The sequence below is a fragment of the Sinocyclocheilus anshuiensis genome, unplaced genomic scaffold (genome assembly GCF_001515605.1).
Source record: "Sinocyclocheilus anshuiensis isolate Anshui unplaced genomic scaffold, SAMN03320099.WGS_v1.1 scaffold23, whole genome shotgun sequence".
NCBI classification, from domain to species: domain Eukaryota; kingdom Metazoa; phylum Chordata; class Actinopteri; order Cypriniformes; family Cyprinidae; genus Sinocyclocheilus; species Sinocyclocheilus anshuiensis.
Genome location: NW_015552545.1, coordinates 864,742 through 883,357, shown reverse-complemented (window position 1 = coordinate 883,357; position 18,616 = coordinate 864,742). Strand labels below are relative to the sequence as shown.

The 18,616-nt window shown below is 37.2% G+C and overlaps 1 protein-coding gene across 1 annotated transcript; it reads left to right on the top strand.

The window, feature by feature from the left end:
* The first annotated feature begins 11,000 nt into the window (after positions 1 to 11,000).
* On the top strand, positions 11,001 to 18,276 carry LOC107664088 (suppressor of cytokine signaling 6-like). The gene is made up of 2 exons (XM_016454547.1): positions 11,001 to 11,408; positions 15,594 to 18,276. The coding sequence occupies exon 2, from the start codon at positions 15,711 to 15,713 to the stop codon at positions 17,307 to 17,309; it is 1,599 nt and encodes a 532-aa protein (XP_016310033.1). The 5' UTR covers positions 11,001 to 11,408; positions 15,594 to 15,710; the 3' UTR covers positions 17,310 to 18,276.
* The last annotated feature ends 340 nt before the right edge of the window (positions 18,277 to 18,616 follow it).

Below are 18,616 nucleotides of genomic sequence, written 5' to 3'. Positions count from 1 at the left end.
TATATAAATAAATTAATTAATTTGCCTTTACAACAGTGACAATAATTTAGCCTAATATAATATATAATATAATAGTTTTAGTTTTTGTCTGTATAATATTATTGATATGTTTCTGGCAGTTAAATGTGTCTTCATATGTAAAAAAAAATAATAGCTACCTCTATAGGTCGGCATCTGCTGACAACCTGACAGAGTACTGAAATTGTTTATGGCACAAAATGTAATTTTAATTGTGTCATACTCTTTAATTGTGGCAGCTAATAAATCGCTGTGGAAAACACATTGTGGTTCTCACAAACCACATTTATCCAAGCCTGGGTAGAATTTTTTTTTACCTTGTGTGATTTTCTTTGGTTTTCAAGGATGAGTCACGCAACCTGCCCATGTTGGCATCTGCCTATTACACTAGCTTCTTTACATCGCATAGCCTTTAGATATGATATGGAAAGCACTTTCCTATCTTAACTGTGCATGACTATACGGACAGTTGCATTTTATTATTCATATTTAGCACTGGATTTTCCCTGCTGCCCACAATCCTTTCAGAACAGACCTGTGATCCAGTGGTCCAGAGAGAGATGACCACAGCACTGGATAGTGAGGATGTCTATTTGTGAACAATCCATTTTTGATATCCACAGCCTGGTGATTGTATGCCAGTTTCTAGAAATGACTCACACATTCATATGAATTCCTCAGAAGCCGCTCGCTTGAGTGGACGTATATGATGTGCATGCGGTCAACAATAAGTACCTTCACATAAGGGCTTGCAGAGGTCGTGTGCGAGCTCACCACCACAGCAGATTTTAATGAGTATTATTCTAACATACTTACAGCAGGAACTTGGTGATGAGGGTGCTTTTCTTTGCATTGCTGGTTTGTATAATGATAATGGACTATTTTTAACTGTGCTTATATACATAAATATCCATCTCACAGCCCACAGAAGTGTCATATCTGGTTCCAGATGTTTTCATTCTATACATATACTGTAAGTGTATTTTTTGAAAATAAGACATTGTGCATGGGCTTGTATGGGACAGAATTGCCGGAAAACGGTTGTAACTTGATCTGAGATATGTTATGATTCCAAAATGCTGGTTGCAGATGTTTATGTCCTTTCTGATGGGTGGTAGGTGTGGGTCATTATGATCACATAGTTTTCTCATTCATACACAAAGAGGGAATTATTCTGAAATTCTTTCAAACTGAGGCCACACCATTTGCTGATATGCTGAAATGATATTCACCTCAGAGGTTTGTCTTTTTTTTCACCCACCAACACACATACTTTGCCAACTCTCCCGTTTCTCAGTACCCTAAATCTTCTGGATTTCACCCTCTTGGTTGCGATATTGGCTGTGTTCTAAGATGTATTTGTCAAGATCCCACACACACTGAGGTTGTGCCAATGTGGTGGTTGTGCAAGTTTTCCCTATGTTCACACAGCAGTCGTAAAGCAAAGAGCTTTCTGCCCACTCCCCTGTACCCCCACTGTATGTCCTTGAAGAACCTGAGGAAAATTTTCCATCATGGCTAAAATAGGCATGCTAAAGTTTGGCATGAGCCGTCGGTGCCCCCCTGTCGCTGACCTGAGCAGAGTGCACACAACCGAACCTACTATTTTCATCGTAATATTTAGAAATTTCATTAAATTGTATATTTTGCTTCATTGGGAGTACACACTGTGTCTTGAAATCATGACAGAGGGTTCGTTTTAGTAGGCTTGAGTGAAGCAAACCCGAAAGAGAGTGGTTTGTTTGGGTTGGATGCCTCAGTGGGTCATTTTGATGTACTTGATTTATATGATTTTTGATTTGATATGTTTATTCAACATTTTCTCATAATTTATGCATTGATTATATCTTGTTTATTCTGTAATATTCCTACATTAATCAGGAAAATATCATTTATATGTGCTACAGCTTTAAACTAATTAAATATTAACTTTGTTTCTTGTGACTGACTTGATATCTCACAATTATGACTTTATATTTCACAGTGGTGACTTTAAAATTCCCAATTATGACTTTATCTTACAATGTGACTTTATGTCTCATAATTGTGACTTGATCTCAAAGTGACTTTAAATCTCAGTTGTGATTTTATATCTTAAATGGTGACTTCATATCTCACAATGTGAATATATCTCACGATTATAAATGTATCTCCAACAATTGTGATATATCTCACAATTATGAAGTTATATCCAACAATTGTGACTTTATCTCACGATTATGAATTTATATCTAACAATTGTGACTTATATCTCACAATTATGAATCTATATCCCACATGTGTGACTTTATATCTCACAATTGTGATTTTAAAATTCCCAATTATGACTTGATCTTACAATGTGACTTTATATCTCATAATTATGATTTTATCTTAAAATGCGACTTTATATCTCGTAATTATGATTTTATCTTAAAATGTGACTTTATATCTCATAATTATGATTTTATCTTAAAATGTGTCTTTATATCTCATAATTGTGACTTTATCTCAATGTGACTTTATATCTCATAATTATGGCTTTATCTCAATGTGACTAAATCTTACACTTGTGATGTTATATTTCAAAATGTGACTTCATATCTCATAATTTTGACTGTATCTCAATGTGACTATATCTCATAATTATGGCTTTATCTCAATGTGACTAAATCTTACACTTGTGATGTTATATTTCAAAATGTGACTTCATATCTCATAATTTTGACTGTATCTCAATGTGACTATATCTCATAATTATGGCTTTATCTCAATGTGACTAAATCTTACACTTGTGATTTTATATTTCAAAATGTGACTTCATATCTCATAATTTTGACTATCTCAATGTGACTAAATCTCAGTTGTGATTTTATATCTTAAATTGTGACTTCATATCTCACAATTATTAATTTATATCTAACAATTGTGACTTTATATTTCACAATTATGAATCTATATCCCACATGTGTGACTTTATATCTCACAATTAGGAATTTATATCTAACAATTGTGACTTTATATCTCACAATGTGAATTTTTCATTTTAAACTTATTACAATTACCTTTATTATTTTTTACCCTGAGGCAGGAACAGGATTCCACAATGTCCTTTTCATTAAGAAACATAAGTCAAGCTGCTTATAAAATCACTGGCATACAGTAGGTTTCTCGCATAGGTTTTGAATTAGTGAGGTCTCAAACCACTGGCAAAACATTATAAATTTTGTTCGCAAAGCAAGGAAGCATTTCAAACCACACACTATCAATTATTATACACCAGTTTTACTAACCATTTCAGAAAACATAAATGATTTGCTGCGGATGTGTTGCCCTGTCTTCAAATAAATGCCCTGTGACTTTGAATGCTGACTGCACAGGACATACATATGTGCACTGTGCAGTGTGTACACTGCGATGACATGATTTCAAGTTGTGGTGTTTATGTGGGTGCTGGGGTTTCTTTTGCCAAGGGTAAACAGCGAGAGGTCCTGCTTATAGAACTGGGCTGCTTAATGATATGGTCAGGAGAGGGGCTTGCCCTCACTGTTCACGTCGTCTCTGACCTTTTTTTCTGTTTGGAGGAGGTATTTGATTTCACCTCTTTTTTTCTCACATTCACACATAACCCATTGAGGACAGTAGGTGAGTGTAAAATAGTAGCTTTGTTTTGATCTGATGGAGGTGAAGTAGCCAAGGCATCAAAGAATGGCACGCAACCAACAGGAAAGCCTGCTTATACAGCTAGTAAAATCAGTTTCATGCTAAATTATTGTATCCCCTGCCTGATCTTATCCTTTAAGTGTTTAGGACAACATGTGAGTGCCATCTCTGTTTTAGTGCAATACTTGTGTCTTCATATTTACATATGCATTTGAAAGATGCTTTTATAAACAGTCTGATGTTGTTTTCAAAATGAAATATATTAAACTAGTTTAAATTATATTTTTTTATTTGTAACTGTACTACAGCAGCCAAAGGCAATTATTACAGTAAATAATATCTGAAAAGGATTTACTTGACAGTTGGCAGTGTATGATTAGGGTTTAGAATGGATACATTTGAACAGAAATAATTCAGTTAAATTCAAATTTATGTGTAAAGTTCTTTTCACAAGAAATATATTCATATTTTTATGTTTTTATGTGTTTGTGTCATTAGTTCTCAGATCATTTTTTGGTCTCCAATGCCTTTAATTCAATCTAACACACGCTCCATCTGCAAACACGTGACAAAAGGCAAGGTGAGCACAAACGACCTATGCATTTCATTTATTAATGTTATTTGTTACATTTTCCTAATATGTCCACCAAAGTGAGTGTGGTTGAGCATATGGATGCATTAGCGTTGCCATTCGGTTTCCACCAGCTGTTTAAAAGCAACACTGCCCTCTACTGGACTCTTTGGCTTCATTTAGTTGTCATTGCAATTTTAATTTCAATTAGCCTTAAGCACAAAATTCTTATTGTTCTGCAGATGTGATAATTCATTATCAAAAGAAAACGTCCTGGTAAGCAGGATCCCCTTGGTGGTTTTGGAAATATTCCATCTGAATCCCACAAGCAATATTTCATAAACCAGTCGTGACTGCACTACTGAAATGTTCAAACTTACACATCATTTTATGAAAAGAAGGTATCTTGCAGATATGTATTGCAGTGTGTTTCTGAAATTTCATATTATAAAGCCAAAGAAAACAGTCAAAACCTGCTCTGCATTCACTCATGCCTGTTCCACAAAGGAGTGTAATGAAAGTGCTCATTTTTTCAAGTCTACATATACTTGACAAAACATTATGTTATTTTTTGCCCCTGTTTTCAACCTTTTAAATTTAGTCTAATCAAGTCTCAGATAACAAGGGAGCCCTTTATAAGGGGACACTGGGGGCATAGTCAAAGCAGGTCTGTGTGGAAGAAGCCGAATTTTGTCTTACTTCAGGGAAGTTTGGCACAATATATAATGCTTTCTTCTTGATAATCAAAGAAAGCGCAAATGCAGCAGAACTCTGTGTATAGACCACAGGGAACCAGTGGGGTTAAGCTAAGCAGAAAGAAAATAAACCCCATTTCAACAGACTGGCTGCCTATGGCCTCATAGACCCACTATGGCACCTCAGATGTGTAGCTGAGCTGCTCGTTCTGTTCCAAAATATATTCATTGTGGGTGCTGATGATATTTTTGCGTACCTTTTGATGCATTTGCGTTCACAAGTGCATTTCCAAAATTTACTTAGTTCATTATATCACATTAGGTAAAGCAATTCTAGGCCAGCCATTGAAGATATGAAAAATCTTGAGGTTTGCATACACAAACAATCCATTAAACACAGCCAAAATAATCACATGACTTGTGATTATTTACTCGCAACCTGATTTTTGCATTTGTGGATGGCAATGCATCAGTGTGCCTATTGAACCGCTGGGGGAAACATGTCTGGCAGGAGGCCCTCAGTGGTGATTGACATGTTTTCCTGCCTGTAACCACCTGAACTAATGCCAGTTTCAGCAGTTGTGACCTCAGCACACTTCCTCTGGATGTCTTATTTAAATGTGGCATAACCCGTAAAGGTCTCAAATACTATTATTTACTGTCACTCATTTTGTTATACTTTCATGATATGTTGCTTTAATATAGTGAGTAGATATTGAATGAGCAATTAATATCTCAAGGCGAGACACTGCAGGTGACTAGGGTAAAAAAAACAAAACTAATAGTTATCGCCTTACTTACCCAGCTGATTGATTACATTGATAATTGCAAACATTTTTTGTATTACAAGTTTTCTAAAGTGTTAGGTTTAGATATTCAAATGAGTCATTATTTAATTAAATTTGCGCTAATTTGCATATATTTCTTGTGCAAAAATCTAAACACTGGATGATGTCAGTTTCAAAATAAATTTTTTGACATATTAGAGTCAAAAGTTTTTACAGAGGGAATTTTGGGTATCTCATAATTTTGGGTATCTTGTCACTCCATAATTCAGAAAACACTGTTTTCACAATTTTGGGGGGATTCAAATGTTGTATATAATCAAGCAAATTACATATGATCAAATCCCTCTGTAAAAACCTTCAGGATATAGACAGGAATAAAAATGTAAAGTTTGGTGTGTGTGTAAGTGCTACTGAAGTGGAGATTTATGGCTCAGTGTAGGAGAAAAAACTCATTTTGAGAAAACGGCCTTTAAAAATATGTATTATAATTGAAATCTATTGACACAGATAGATAAAGTGCTATAAAAGAAACACTTAACAGTGTCTTTTGGATGTTTTCTTTCCACTAGTCTGAAAAAACACTTTATGAAAAACCAAAAACCCCAAAATCTCAAACTTGAGAGGTGCATAAAAACAGTGTTTTTGCCTGCAGTGTCTCCCCTTAAAGGGATAGCTCACCCAAAATGAAAATTCTGTCATAATTTACTCACCCTCAAATTATCCTAAACCTGTATGAATGTCTTTCTTCAGCTGAACAGAAAAGCAGATAATTTGAAGATGGTCCCAAACAGTTGATGGTCCCCTTTGACTACCATAGTATTTTTTTCTATACTATGGAAGTCAGATGGGGACCATCAACTGTTTGGTTAACCGCAATCCAAACATTGCCCTAACATGTTCCCTAAAATCGATGTGTGCTCTCCATAAAAGGAAACATGATTTCATTATTTAAAAATGAATTCAGTAAAGTTTGCTAAACAAATTGTCAGTTTGTCATTGTGACATTACTGTGAGGTTATGTCTGAAAGATACTGACAATAGGCCTACTGATAGCTGACTGCGATATCACAGAATTTACATTCTGTTACATAGTTTTGTACATTCCGTTCAGTTTGCATTAGCACAAACGTAGCACATTCTTCGCATAAAAACTGTGCAGTTTGCAAAAGCTTTTCGGTCTTGCAGCAGTACATAACACCATATTCCTATGCAGCTTAAATATTTAATTCCTCCACGGAGATGTTATCACACCTCTTGATGGCAGCATCCCCCTTTCCCTAGATATTTTAATATCATGAACAGACAGGCCCCAGGGTAGCAGTGCCAGTCAGGAGGAAACGGATACACAAGTGGGGCAAAACAACAAAAAACCCTGGAACCGGTACAGGAAGCTATGAAAATTAAGCTTGTCCATTCCTGCCGATGTTAGTTACTTTCAACTGTAGCCTAAAGCGTTGTGTTGGTATGAATAAAATACGCAGTGGTACAGCTGTAGGAGACGATTGAGATGCCGTTGGTGTCTGGAGGAGATAATGAGAGGTACCAGTGAAATCTTCATTGTTAGCATTATTACCACTTGCAGATAAAGTAGAAAGCAAGAAATCAAGCAAAGCTAACAATGTGACATCAAACAGTGATTTTGAGTAACAATTTAATGCTTTGCCACATTTCTCACAATTATGAGTTTATATCTCACAATGTGACTTTGTCTCACAATTATGACTTTATATTCCACAATGTGACTATACAGTATATCTCATAAATTGTGACTTTATACCTCACAATTGTGACTTATACAAGTGAAATCTTAATTGCAGCATTATTAACACTTGCAGGCCAAGTGGAAAACAAGAAATCAATTAAAGCTATAACAACAGAGAGACATATAAAACAGCATGCTACTGCAAGCAAAGTGCATGCTACTGCTAAAATAAACCAGCCGAGAGCACTTTCCATGAGCTTACAATTCATACTGCTTTGTTTAATAGTAAAGCCTTATTGTCTTTTATTTATTTTACTTTTTTATTAGATTATGTTGAATCAAATGACAATAGTTGTGGAACACACTAACAACTCTCAATCCTATTATTTGAATTGTGCTTCAGCTCTTCAACTTACTGCAAGAGCTTACAGCAACAATGTCAATCCACTCGAAGAGCACCGATCGACCAAACAGGCTATTTGAGTACCAAAATATCTTCTAAAGTAGGCAGTTGATTATGTTAAACAATTAGTGAGTTCTGAATTTTAAAGGCAAATCAGATATTTGATTTGCCGTGTATTTTCACAAGCACTAGTATCCTTTAAGATTTTTCTTTAACATTTCTCTTTAACATTAGTATTTTCATAATTTCACAGGCTCCAAAAGATGTAAAGGAATCTTAATATTTTAGTGCCTCAAAGTGGAGACAAAGCTCTTTTCCTCCGATGTTAATGTCCTATGCTAACAGATTGAGCTGTAAAGAAGACTCGGGGCAGCTCTCTCCGTTGAAGAACGAAATAAAGCCTTATATGCCGACAATCAGCCCGGGAAGACTTCTGCAGTGAATGAGAACAGCCTGTTGGTTGAGTCATCACACGTACCCTCACACTGGGCTCCATCGCCCCCAATCAAACTCATTGTCCTGCTGCTCACCAGCCCTCTGCGTGCACCTGTTAAACGTCTCTGCTAAAGGATGGCCTGTCATGACTGCTTAATATGACCTCCGACCCTCGCGAGCACATCAATCACTCTTGCTCATGTTTTCCATCTGGCCTCGCCGCCAATCGAGGCATGAAAACATGTCAGATGACATTGACTCTCAAGGCAGTTTATGCTATCAGGGGAAAGTAATGCGAGCTGTCATGGAGGGTTTTGTCACGTTACTGTTCAAAACCACTGGAGAGATTTGTTTGACATACAGACAACATAATGTAAGTCTAATACTCATGCCCAAACTGTGTTTGTTTACAGATTACATCACTTTATTCAAATAGTGGAAATTAAACTTCACTAAATAGATGATAAAAATACGGAAGTATTTGTATTCGTTTGTATTCAAACCTAATTTTGCATATGAAAATACTGGGGGTCATCTTGTCAAATGGCAATATGCCAGGGATTAATTACATAAATAATAATACAAAATTAAAATGTTATTAAAGCTAATAAAGCTTATTGTTCTAAGTAAAAGTAATTTGCTGTAAAATGCATTACAGTAAAAGCAGAATACATTGCGTTGTCTGTGAGAGAGGTGCTTGTTTAACTCTTGTTGCTGAAGGTAATTATCCCTCTGCACAGTATCTGTCTCCTCGTTGTAGCTTTTAGTACACCTGACCACAACAGCCCACAGCTCTGTCAGTTAAACGGGGCAGAAAAACAACACAGAGAAAGAGTATGACATCAATTAGCCTGGCCTTGGCATGCATAGGCACCCTTTTTTAAATATTACTGACACTAATTAGACCACACTTTAATCAACTAAAATCTGATGTGCAAAAGCACAACAAAAGTGCAGGAGGCTTTGCTTTTTACTTGTGAGCAGCCTGGTTTTCTTTTCCAAGGTCTCTTCAAAGAAGTATGAATAAATTGAGGATATGTAAAAAAAAAAATCCTCAAAAATGATCTTGGGAACAGGTTTAATCTATATTAACTTTAGGCTAATAAAATAAAATTAGGTTTAAAATTTGTGCAAACAAACAAATAAATACATATACATATGTAAACATATATGACAGTAGTTGCACTTCTACAGCATCGCACACCAAAACATTACAAAAAATGTAAACAAACAAACTAATAGAAATTAAAAAGAAATTAATAAAAGACAGCTCTCCAATTATGATTATAATAGTGTCACACAAGTAATGTATATCATTACAGTCTACTTTGATTAAATATGTAAAACCAATAAACTTAAATATTTAAAATAAAGACACTTCATAACAAGAGTTACTTGTCACAGGAACTAACGGTTGGTATTTAAGTGCAATTTATCCTTTTCTGCGAGACTTAATAAGTAAAACAATAATGAAACACTCAAGCACAAGGTGACATTACAAAAATATGATTGTGTTGGCCAACAGGAATTGGAATTATTAAAGTACCTATATAAAATTACAAATGAACATGACCAAATATAAAACACGTGACCTGACATGTATATATAAAATAAATTAAATAACAGCCTTGATATGCGTACGACTCGGCAGCAAAAACTTTACTGAAGAAGCTGGATGTAATATCCACAGCGCTGTAATAGACTCATTGCAAGTTATCGCAAACGCTTGATTGCAGTTGTTGCTGCTAAGGGTGGCCCAACCAGTTATTAGGTTTAGGGGGCAAACACTTTTTCACACAGGGCCATGCAGTTTTGGATTTTGTTTTTCCCTTAATAATAAAAACCTTCATTTAAAAACTGCATGTTGTGTTCACTTGTGTTATCTTTTACTAATATTTAAATTTGTTTGATGATCTGAAACATTAAAGTGTGACAAACATGCAAAAAAAAAAAGAAATCAGGAAGGGGGCCAACACTTTTTCACACCACTGTACATACCTATACATGCGTCGTTGCTTCACACTCCAGTTCAAATGGTGGCGGTAATGCACTAATAAGCTAGTCTGCCAATAAACATTAGAAGAAGAAGAAGACGAAGAAGAAGAAGCAGAATGAGGATATCATGAATATCTAATTTAGTAAATATGAAGCAAAAGCAGTAATTAAAGCATATACCACTAAGGAGTGGCAACATAAATGGGATACAGGAAATACAGGACGTCAACTTTATGAAATACAGCGAGAAGTAGGAGTCGTGAGAATAACTAAAAGAAGCACCAAAGAGGAAAATATTCTAACAAGATTAAGGGTTGGGCATACTATGCTGAATAAAACCTTAAAAATAATAAATAAACATCCAACAGGATTATGTGAGCACTGTGGAATGGAGGAATCAGTAGAACATGTTATTTGTGTTTGTCAAAAGTATACTAATGAACGAGAAACAATGAAGAATGAACTTAGAAAGATGGGAGTGGATAACCTAAAGCTTAAAAATATATTTACTTATGGACTAGAAAGTTTATTTTTGTATCTTAAGAGAACAGAGCTGATTAAGAGAATTTAGTGGGAAAAATCTTCCTGAGGTAAAGAAGTAAACATTTTTTTTTTTAGTAATTATTTTTTTTTTTTGGTCCTCTTATTATGAAAGGGTAAACGCTGGTTCACACTCCAATACAGTAGGTGGCGATAATGCACCTTAACATTGGTGCTACCCGCCATAAAACCGAAGAAGAAGAAGAAGTCTTGAGATGCGGTTTCTTGTGCTCAAGCAGATAGTCAGTGGTGCTCCGACGAGCATCAAAGATCTCCTCCCCCCGTCACATTCACTCCCATGATGCAACAGCAAACAAAGAGGGCAGAGAAACGAGACAGTACAGGAAAAACGGCAGCTAGCTAGAGAAAAGTTTCAAACGCCGAAAATAGGCACAATTCAAAACGTCCACAGCGTACGGTGTCATTTTATCGCAAAACGCGGTCATAAAGTGCCCATTATTCCTCGTCTCTGTGGAAATTGAGTTAGTTTCTGCGCTGTTTTTTGTAAGTGCAGGTATCAGCTAGCCGTGAAGTAATAATGTCTCCTAATGCTCATATAGCTCTCCGGACACTGATATGACAACTGCTGTTAGTTGACAGTGTATTCAAGGCACGGCAGGTAAAGTATAGTTAATATTTGTATGTAAATATTGATGGCTAGAGTTGTAGCATTAGACAGAAGTGATGTTTAATATACAGGGCCTGTACAGGTTAGCCTGAGTGCTAACTGCTCTTAAAGCGTTAGCACGCTCATATTTATGAATTCAAGCAGTGTTTTGAACTTTATGACTTGTTTTAGATTCATATTGTATATCTGTTATCATCTAGTGAATTCATAATGTATACTAGACATGCCAGACAACAATCAGGCATAAATATTTAACCTACTGTAATACAATTTTGCCATTATTTTGAAATACACAGCACATGTGAATGTCAGCCTTGATAACCCTATACATTTTCATAGAAAAGTGGTGTTTGGTACCATGTGTCTATGTTAAACTTATCCAGTATGGTTTTTAATTATATTGGTAAGTCGGGACTTTATTGAACAAATAGCCTTTAAAATCAGCTTAAATTTAAATCTCTAAAAACCCTGGTTATTTTATTGGTTCATGTTGCTTGTCTTATTCTGTGTGATCTAGGGCTGCACGATAAATCGCATGCGATATTTAAAGCGCATCTTGTCAGAAAGCCGGTTCTGTAATCAGCGGTAAATCTCCATCACCTGCGGGCTTTCACATTGAGCAGCATTAACTACACAGAGCCGTTGTTCACTGACGAGCTGCGCAAAAAATAGCGCGAATATGAACGTGGTTTTGCGCAGCTCGTCAGTGAACAACGGCTCTGTGTAGTTAATGCTGCTCAATGTGAAAGCCCGCGAAGCAGATATCGTCCTCTTTTGGAAGGCCAAACAAAGTAGTTTTGCTTTCACAACGAAACACACAGTGCCTTCACGACATGGCGGCGGCAACAACAATACTACAGCGAGAATAAAAGTTACGTCTTCTTTCTTTGCATGAACATTTGGGCGGCGTTATGCAAATCTTGCCACAGAGCGACGTAGGTATGTTGGGGCGTGTTAGAACGAGCCGTTTTAGGTAGGCGTGGTTGACTCTTAACTTTTATAAAGAATATCTCTTTGGATTTGAGACTTTAGTCTTTGCAACTTTACAGATCTTCTTTATGCACCAAGAGCTTGTAACACTCCAAAGAGAAAGGAAAAATTGAAATCGCATCATATGACCCCTTTAATGTTTATTATCTTCAGGTCTTTGACATGTCCTGAGGTGTTGCATGCTCCATCTAAGCTACAGTATTTCAATTTCAAATTTCATCTGTAATTATTATGCACACCGATTTTATTAGAAAAAGACTGATAATTGGTTTGACCAGTATTTTTTTGCTGATATTTACATGTTTTAACTTTAACTTTAACTTTTCTTTATTATTGAGTCTACCAATTTAGTCTAAAAATAGCACCCAACAACAGTATTCATAAGTTGAAGTAACTTATTTGATGCATTGTTTGATGACTGCTCAACTATTTCAATAACAAGTGTTCATTTTGAAGTGATAATACACATATTATTCAGAAGTTAGGGGTTGATAATATTTTTTGAACTCTCATATGAACTCTCTTAAAAATATAGTAAAACAGCAATATTGTGAAATAGTATTACAAGTTAAAACAAATAATAATAAAAAAAAATATATATATATATATTTTATTTTTTTCCAAATGTAATTTATTCCTGTGATGGCAAATCTTAATTTTTAGCAGCCATTACTCCAGTCTTCATTGTTATATTGTCCTTCAGAAAATATTCTGATATGCTGATTTGGTGGTCAAGAAACATTTCTTCTTATAATCGATGTTGAAAACGGTTGTGCTCTTCTTAATATTTTTGTGTAAACTGTGATAGTTTTTCCCCAGGATTCTTTGTTGAATAGAAAGTTCAAAAGAATAGCATTTATTTGAAATCGAAATATTTTGTAACATTAATAATGTCTTTACTGTCACTTTAGATCAATTGAATGCTTCCTTACTATTAATTTCTTAAAAAAAATAAAAATCTTACTGTCCCCAACCTTTTTGAATAGTAGTGTTTGTAACTTAACAATCGGATATAACCCAAAACAAGGACAAATACATTGGACCATTAAAGGGCGAGCGACGGTCGGGCTAGTTTGTTTGGTATGTTCTAGGGTTGTGCCGATAGACGATAGTATCGTGTATCGACGATAGTCAGAGATATCGACGATAGCAGATGTCTTTGTCGATAGTCAAGACGATATTAGGCTCATTCTCATATGAATGTATTAATAATAATAATTATTATTATTATTGCTATTATTAGGCGGCACATTATAATTTGACTATTATTATCAAATTGCCCAGCTTTTTAATTCAGCACTGTATTTCACAAAGACACACACGCGCGCGAGCAAATGAGGAGCCTGTAGCCAGTGAAGGAGTCTCCAACCACAAACACAGATACATAACGTCTGCTGATATAAGGTATTTCGTTGTGTAACCCCTCTCCCCGGGTCCTTACCGCCACACCTCGTTCCGAGTGGGTGTCGAACCCGGGTCTCCGGCATGGGAGGCGGACGCACTAACAAGGAGGCTAAAGACTGCCGCCACTAGACCGTCTCTTGAGATCAGGGGAGTGAGGTTTACCTGCACCGCACCTACCACTGGCCTCCGTTACAGTTGCACTTTGACAAGTAATCTGAACGGCCTATATATGTGCAATATTTTAACCGAGCCCTCACTAACTGAGTTTAATGCCACAGTTATGTTAGAACGCATCTCATTCTTGTTTCTGTGGCGGTGCGTCGGGCTCGTCATGGGGTGCGCGGTCCGGAGCGCTGTATGACTGATGTATCTGTTTCATTTAAATTTACTCCAAATATATGAACTTACCTGTTTTAAATACTTTATATTTAACATGTTCGTTTATGTCCAATATTTAGTGTTAAACTGTTGGTCTTTAAAATAAAATTACTTTTGATTTTCACCGTTGACTGATTTTGCAGACCAGACTGATAATTTCCGTGCGTCGATGCGGCAAACTTGTCACAGGACGCGCGGTCCTAATAGCGATGTATGACTGTTGTATCCGAATATATATTAACTCGCTGTTTTAAATATTTTGGTATTTAACATGTTAGTTTATCAGTATGTTTGAAAGTATATTATTTAGATTCGTGGTGCTTCCATAGGCTCCCTCTCTCTCACGCGCGCGCGGTTTAAAACACAAAATAGTTATGAAATAGCCTATGACAAGTACAGAGAGTCTCTCTCTTGCCCCCACCAACCCATGCACGGTAGTATCGTCTATCGGCGATCTCACGGACTGGTGATATGACGATTTGAAAAATGACCATATCGCCCAACACTAGTGTGTTCCACTCGTCGGGCTCACGTCGGCGGCAGTTTGCCCTATTCAACGTGTTGAATCGGCATCGGGACCGTCGGCGCGAGTGAGAACTCTGATTGGATGTTCAGTTTAGCGAACGAGTCAGTGCCCGAGAATTAAAGCAAAAGTGATGAAAACAAGCACGTAAATGAAGGCGGTACAGACAGAAGGCTGTTTAAATGTTACTGATTTTTCCCAATCATTCTAATACGCGAGTGTTTTCATAACAACATGAGCCGCTTAAAATGATTAAAGTTATCAATGTTACTGATATCGAAAATGGTAAGCAAGCGCTGCTTTGTTTACGTTTCGTATATCTGCGTTTATCTCGTATATTTTTGTTTCGGTTTCTCCTTTTGAATGACGAATATATACTATTGATAGCTGCTGATATACAGTTAATTCCTCTCACGCATGCGCAGAACACACGTGTTAGTTTGCCTTCGGCTGTAGTCTGTGCAGTGTGTTCGAGCGCAGCTTTTTGGTCCGACGCTGCCGACGTGAGGCGACGACAACAACATCGGCTTTCGTCGCCGCTAGTTCTTTGAAGTCGGCTTGGTGTGTGTCCCGGCCTTTAGATATAATAATCATTTAATTATTACCTTGTCAAGAATTGGACTTAAAATTGTGATATTTTTCTATCTCTAGCTTTTATGACATATTGAGAACCTTCACAGAATATTTGTACTTTTTTTTTGCTTTGTCACACCACTCGTGATGAGTTAGTCAAGGTGAAAAAGTGTATAAAATGGTGAAAACCTTAAAAATCTCACTGAATTTTCTCTCACATTGCGAAAGTTGCGATTGTCATTTGATCCTGAATGTAATGAATATATATATAATTTTTTATTCTATTAATGTCTTATTCTGTTTTGTAGGTATGGCAGTTGTGGGCCGTATGTGATCAGCTATGTGTACGTGTTCACAATCATCTCCCTCATTCCAAGAACATCACATGTAATCCCCCTCCAAATCATTAAGGGGGATCTTTCAGAATGAAGAAGATCAGTCTGAAAACAATAAGAAAGTCATTTAACATTAAAGGCAAAGAAGAGAATGAATTTGCTGTATCACAGCCAGACTTGGCGGCCAGTTTCTCTGCTGAAGACTCACTGTTTGGAGGATGCTACAGCAAAGATCTCGTCAGTAGCGACCTGGATAATGAGGACGAAAAAAGATCCAAAGTCCGATCTAAGAGTGAGGGTCTTATGGGCACCTTGAAAAGAAGACTATCAGCGAAACAGAAACCAAAGGTCAAGGGTGGTTCTCCATCTGTATGCTCTATAGATGATGACACCTTCTCCTCCTCTTCGGCACCCATTACTCTAAGTGACATAAAATCCCAGCATTCCTCTCGCTCCACATCCGTCCATAGTCATCATTACAGTCCCACCCCGTGGCCTCTCAGACCAGTGAACTCGGAGGAGATGTGCATCCAAATGGACGTTAAGGCATTAATGAACTCCTCAGATCCAAGTCCGGCTCACAACGTTGTGCACCAAGACTTTCTTGACCTCCAGAGAGAGTTCAAAGAATCTAACGATTCATTTAAAATCACCAGACGTGTGCCAGACCACCATTCTGGTGCTCAGAATGACGATTTGCACCTTGAAATGGATGAACACATGCCTGTAGTCATTGGTCTTGCAGCTCAGGATTATATTCAGTACACAATGCCTTTAGATGATGGACTCTTTCCTGATGATGAAGGTTCACGCTCTTTTTGCTTAGATGGCACCACACCCATGGACGTCGTTCCACAGTCAGAGGGATGCAGATCTCTTCATGCAGATGAGGAGCCTATTGACCAGGACCTTCTGTCAGCAGACATCTTCATGGAGTCGTCATCGGTGAACCAGCTGTTTTTAAACACTGCAAATGTCTTGCTGCAGGGCTCCAGACTCGAAGCCCCACTTTACCCCTGGCTACCTCCGTTGCCCGATAGCTATCTCCAGAGAAGCTTCTCTGGGTTTGGTGGTACACATGCTCAGGTTGCAGAGAGAGTCATGCACCATCTCAACTTTGACCCCAACTCGGCTCCAGGGGTGCAGCGGGTCTACGATGCCGTGCAGAACAGCGGACCCATGGTGGTTACTAGTCTCACGGCTGAACTGAAGAAACTAGCCAAGCAGGGTTGGTATTGGGGTCCCATTACAAGATGGGAGGCTGAAGAAAAGCTGACGAATCTTCCAGATGGTTCTTTTTTAGTCCGCGACAGCTCCGATGATCGATATCTTCTAAGCTTGAGCTTTCGCTCACAGGGTAAGACTCTGCACACGCGAATCGAGCACTCGAATGGCAGTTTCAGCTTCTACGAGCAACCTGACATCGAAGGCCACGTATCAATCGTGGATCTCATTGATAATTCGGTCAAGGATTCGGAGAACGGAGCATTCTGCTATTCCAGATCTCGCTTACCGGGGTCCGTCACCTACCCCGTTAGACTGACCAATCCCGTTTCAAGGTTTATGCAAGTGCGCTCACTGCAGTACTTGTGCCGCTTTGTTATCCGCCAGTACACACGGATTGATCTGATCCAGAAATTGCCTTTACCGAACAAAATGAAAGATTACCTGCAGGAGAAGCACTACTGAAAGCAGTAAATCCCCACTTGGTTGCTACTTGCACTTTTTGGATGACACAACGAAACAGGTTTCGCAGACATTTTCAAGAGTTTTATTACCATTCGATTTTGCATTTTCTTGAAAGGAATGATGATGTTTGTTTGTCTGGTAGAGTAGATAATTCAGTGGTCTGTGAAGAGACACAGTGCCAGAATGTCGTTAGTGTTTGGATCTCAATGTTGGAGCATTTTTCGCATGTTCTCTTAGAAATGTAGCATTTCCTTTTTGTTACAGTCAAAGACAGTCCAGTATTTTTCTTCATACCCCACACTATGAAATATCAGCACACAGCTCTGAGCTCCAGCTTATTTTAGGGCATTTAGAGGTTCTTGACAACAATGCACAGAGGTAGAGAAGCCTTAATAGCGGCCGCACGTTTGTGAATGCATAGATTACATTCCTCCTCGCCCCTTTTTTTGAACGCATAAATTTTATCGTACCAGCCATTGTTATGTCATCATCTTAATTCAAAGGGAAAATATACTATACAATATGCCAAATGATGTCCTCTCACCATACACATGAATCTTACCCTTCTGTGGAGTTAATCTAATAAACTATATTAGCTGCTCATATTTGTCAGATCATATTCTCACCCCCTTTTTTGTTTGCGCTCTTTAGCACGTAATGCCAAGTTTAGGTGCCTCACTGAAACTCGTCTTTGCTGTAGTCAATTGATTTTGGACTGTATGATTTGTTCTTTATAACAGTCATCTTTAACAGGCATGCAGTTACATTATAAATGCATCTGGTCTTTTCCCCCTTGCACTGTTTAAGTGTTCATTAGTATTGTATATCATTGTTTAAAAACAGAAAGGTTTCCTCTTATGAACTATGTCAATGGTACAGTTTAAAATCATCTCTTTTTGGGAACAGAATTTGCTTACTGATATGTTGTAACTTGAACTTGTTCTTCAGTTCAAAATAAAAGTTTTATATGATTAATCTCTCTCAGTTCATTCTAATGTAAAACTTATTCGATCTGTAATTTAAGATTCCATTTATGGTAGTAAAAACCTTTTAACAGACACAGAGCAGAGATAATGCTGGAATTAAATCATTTTTGTTTTATTTTTATTACAGATTTTACATCTATGAACAGATTTTCTTTCTCCTACCACTTTGCCATTGTTGTTTTATTTTTATATGCTTAATGTTGTATTTGATCTTTTACCTGGAGAATTGCACTCTTTCATTAATGAGTTGCAAAGCAGCAAACAAACATCAGGCAAATTTGTTTTCACTTTTGTGCCATTGTTGAGCTTAAGTTTCTTGCC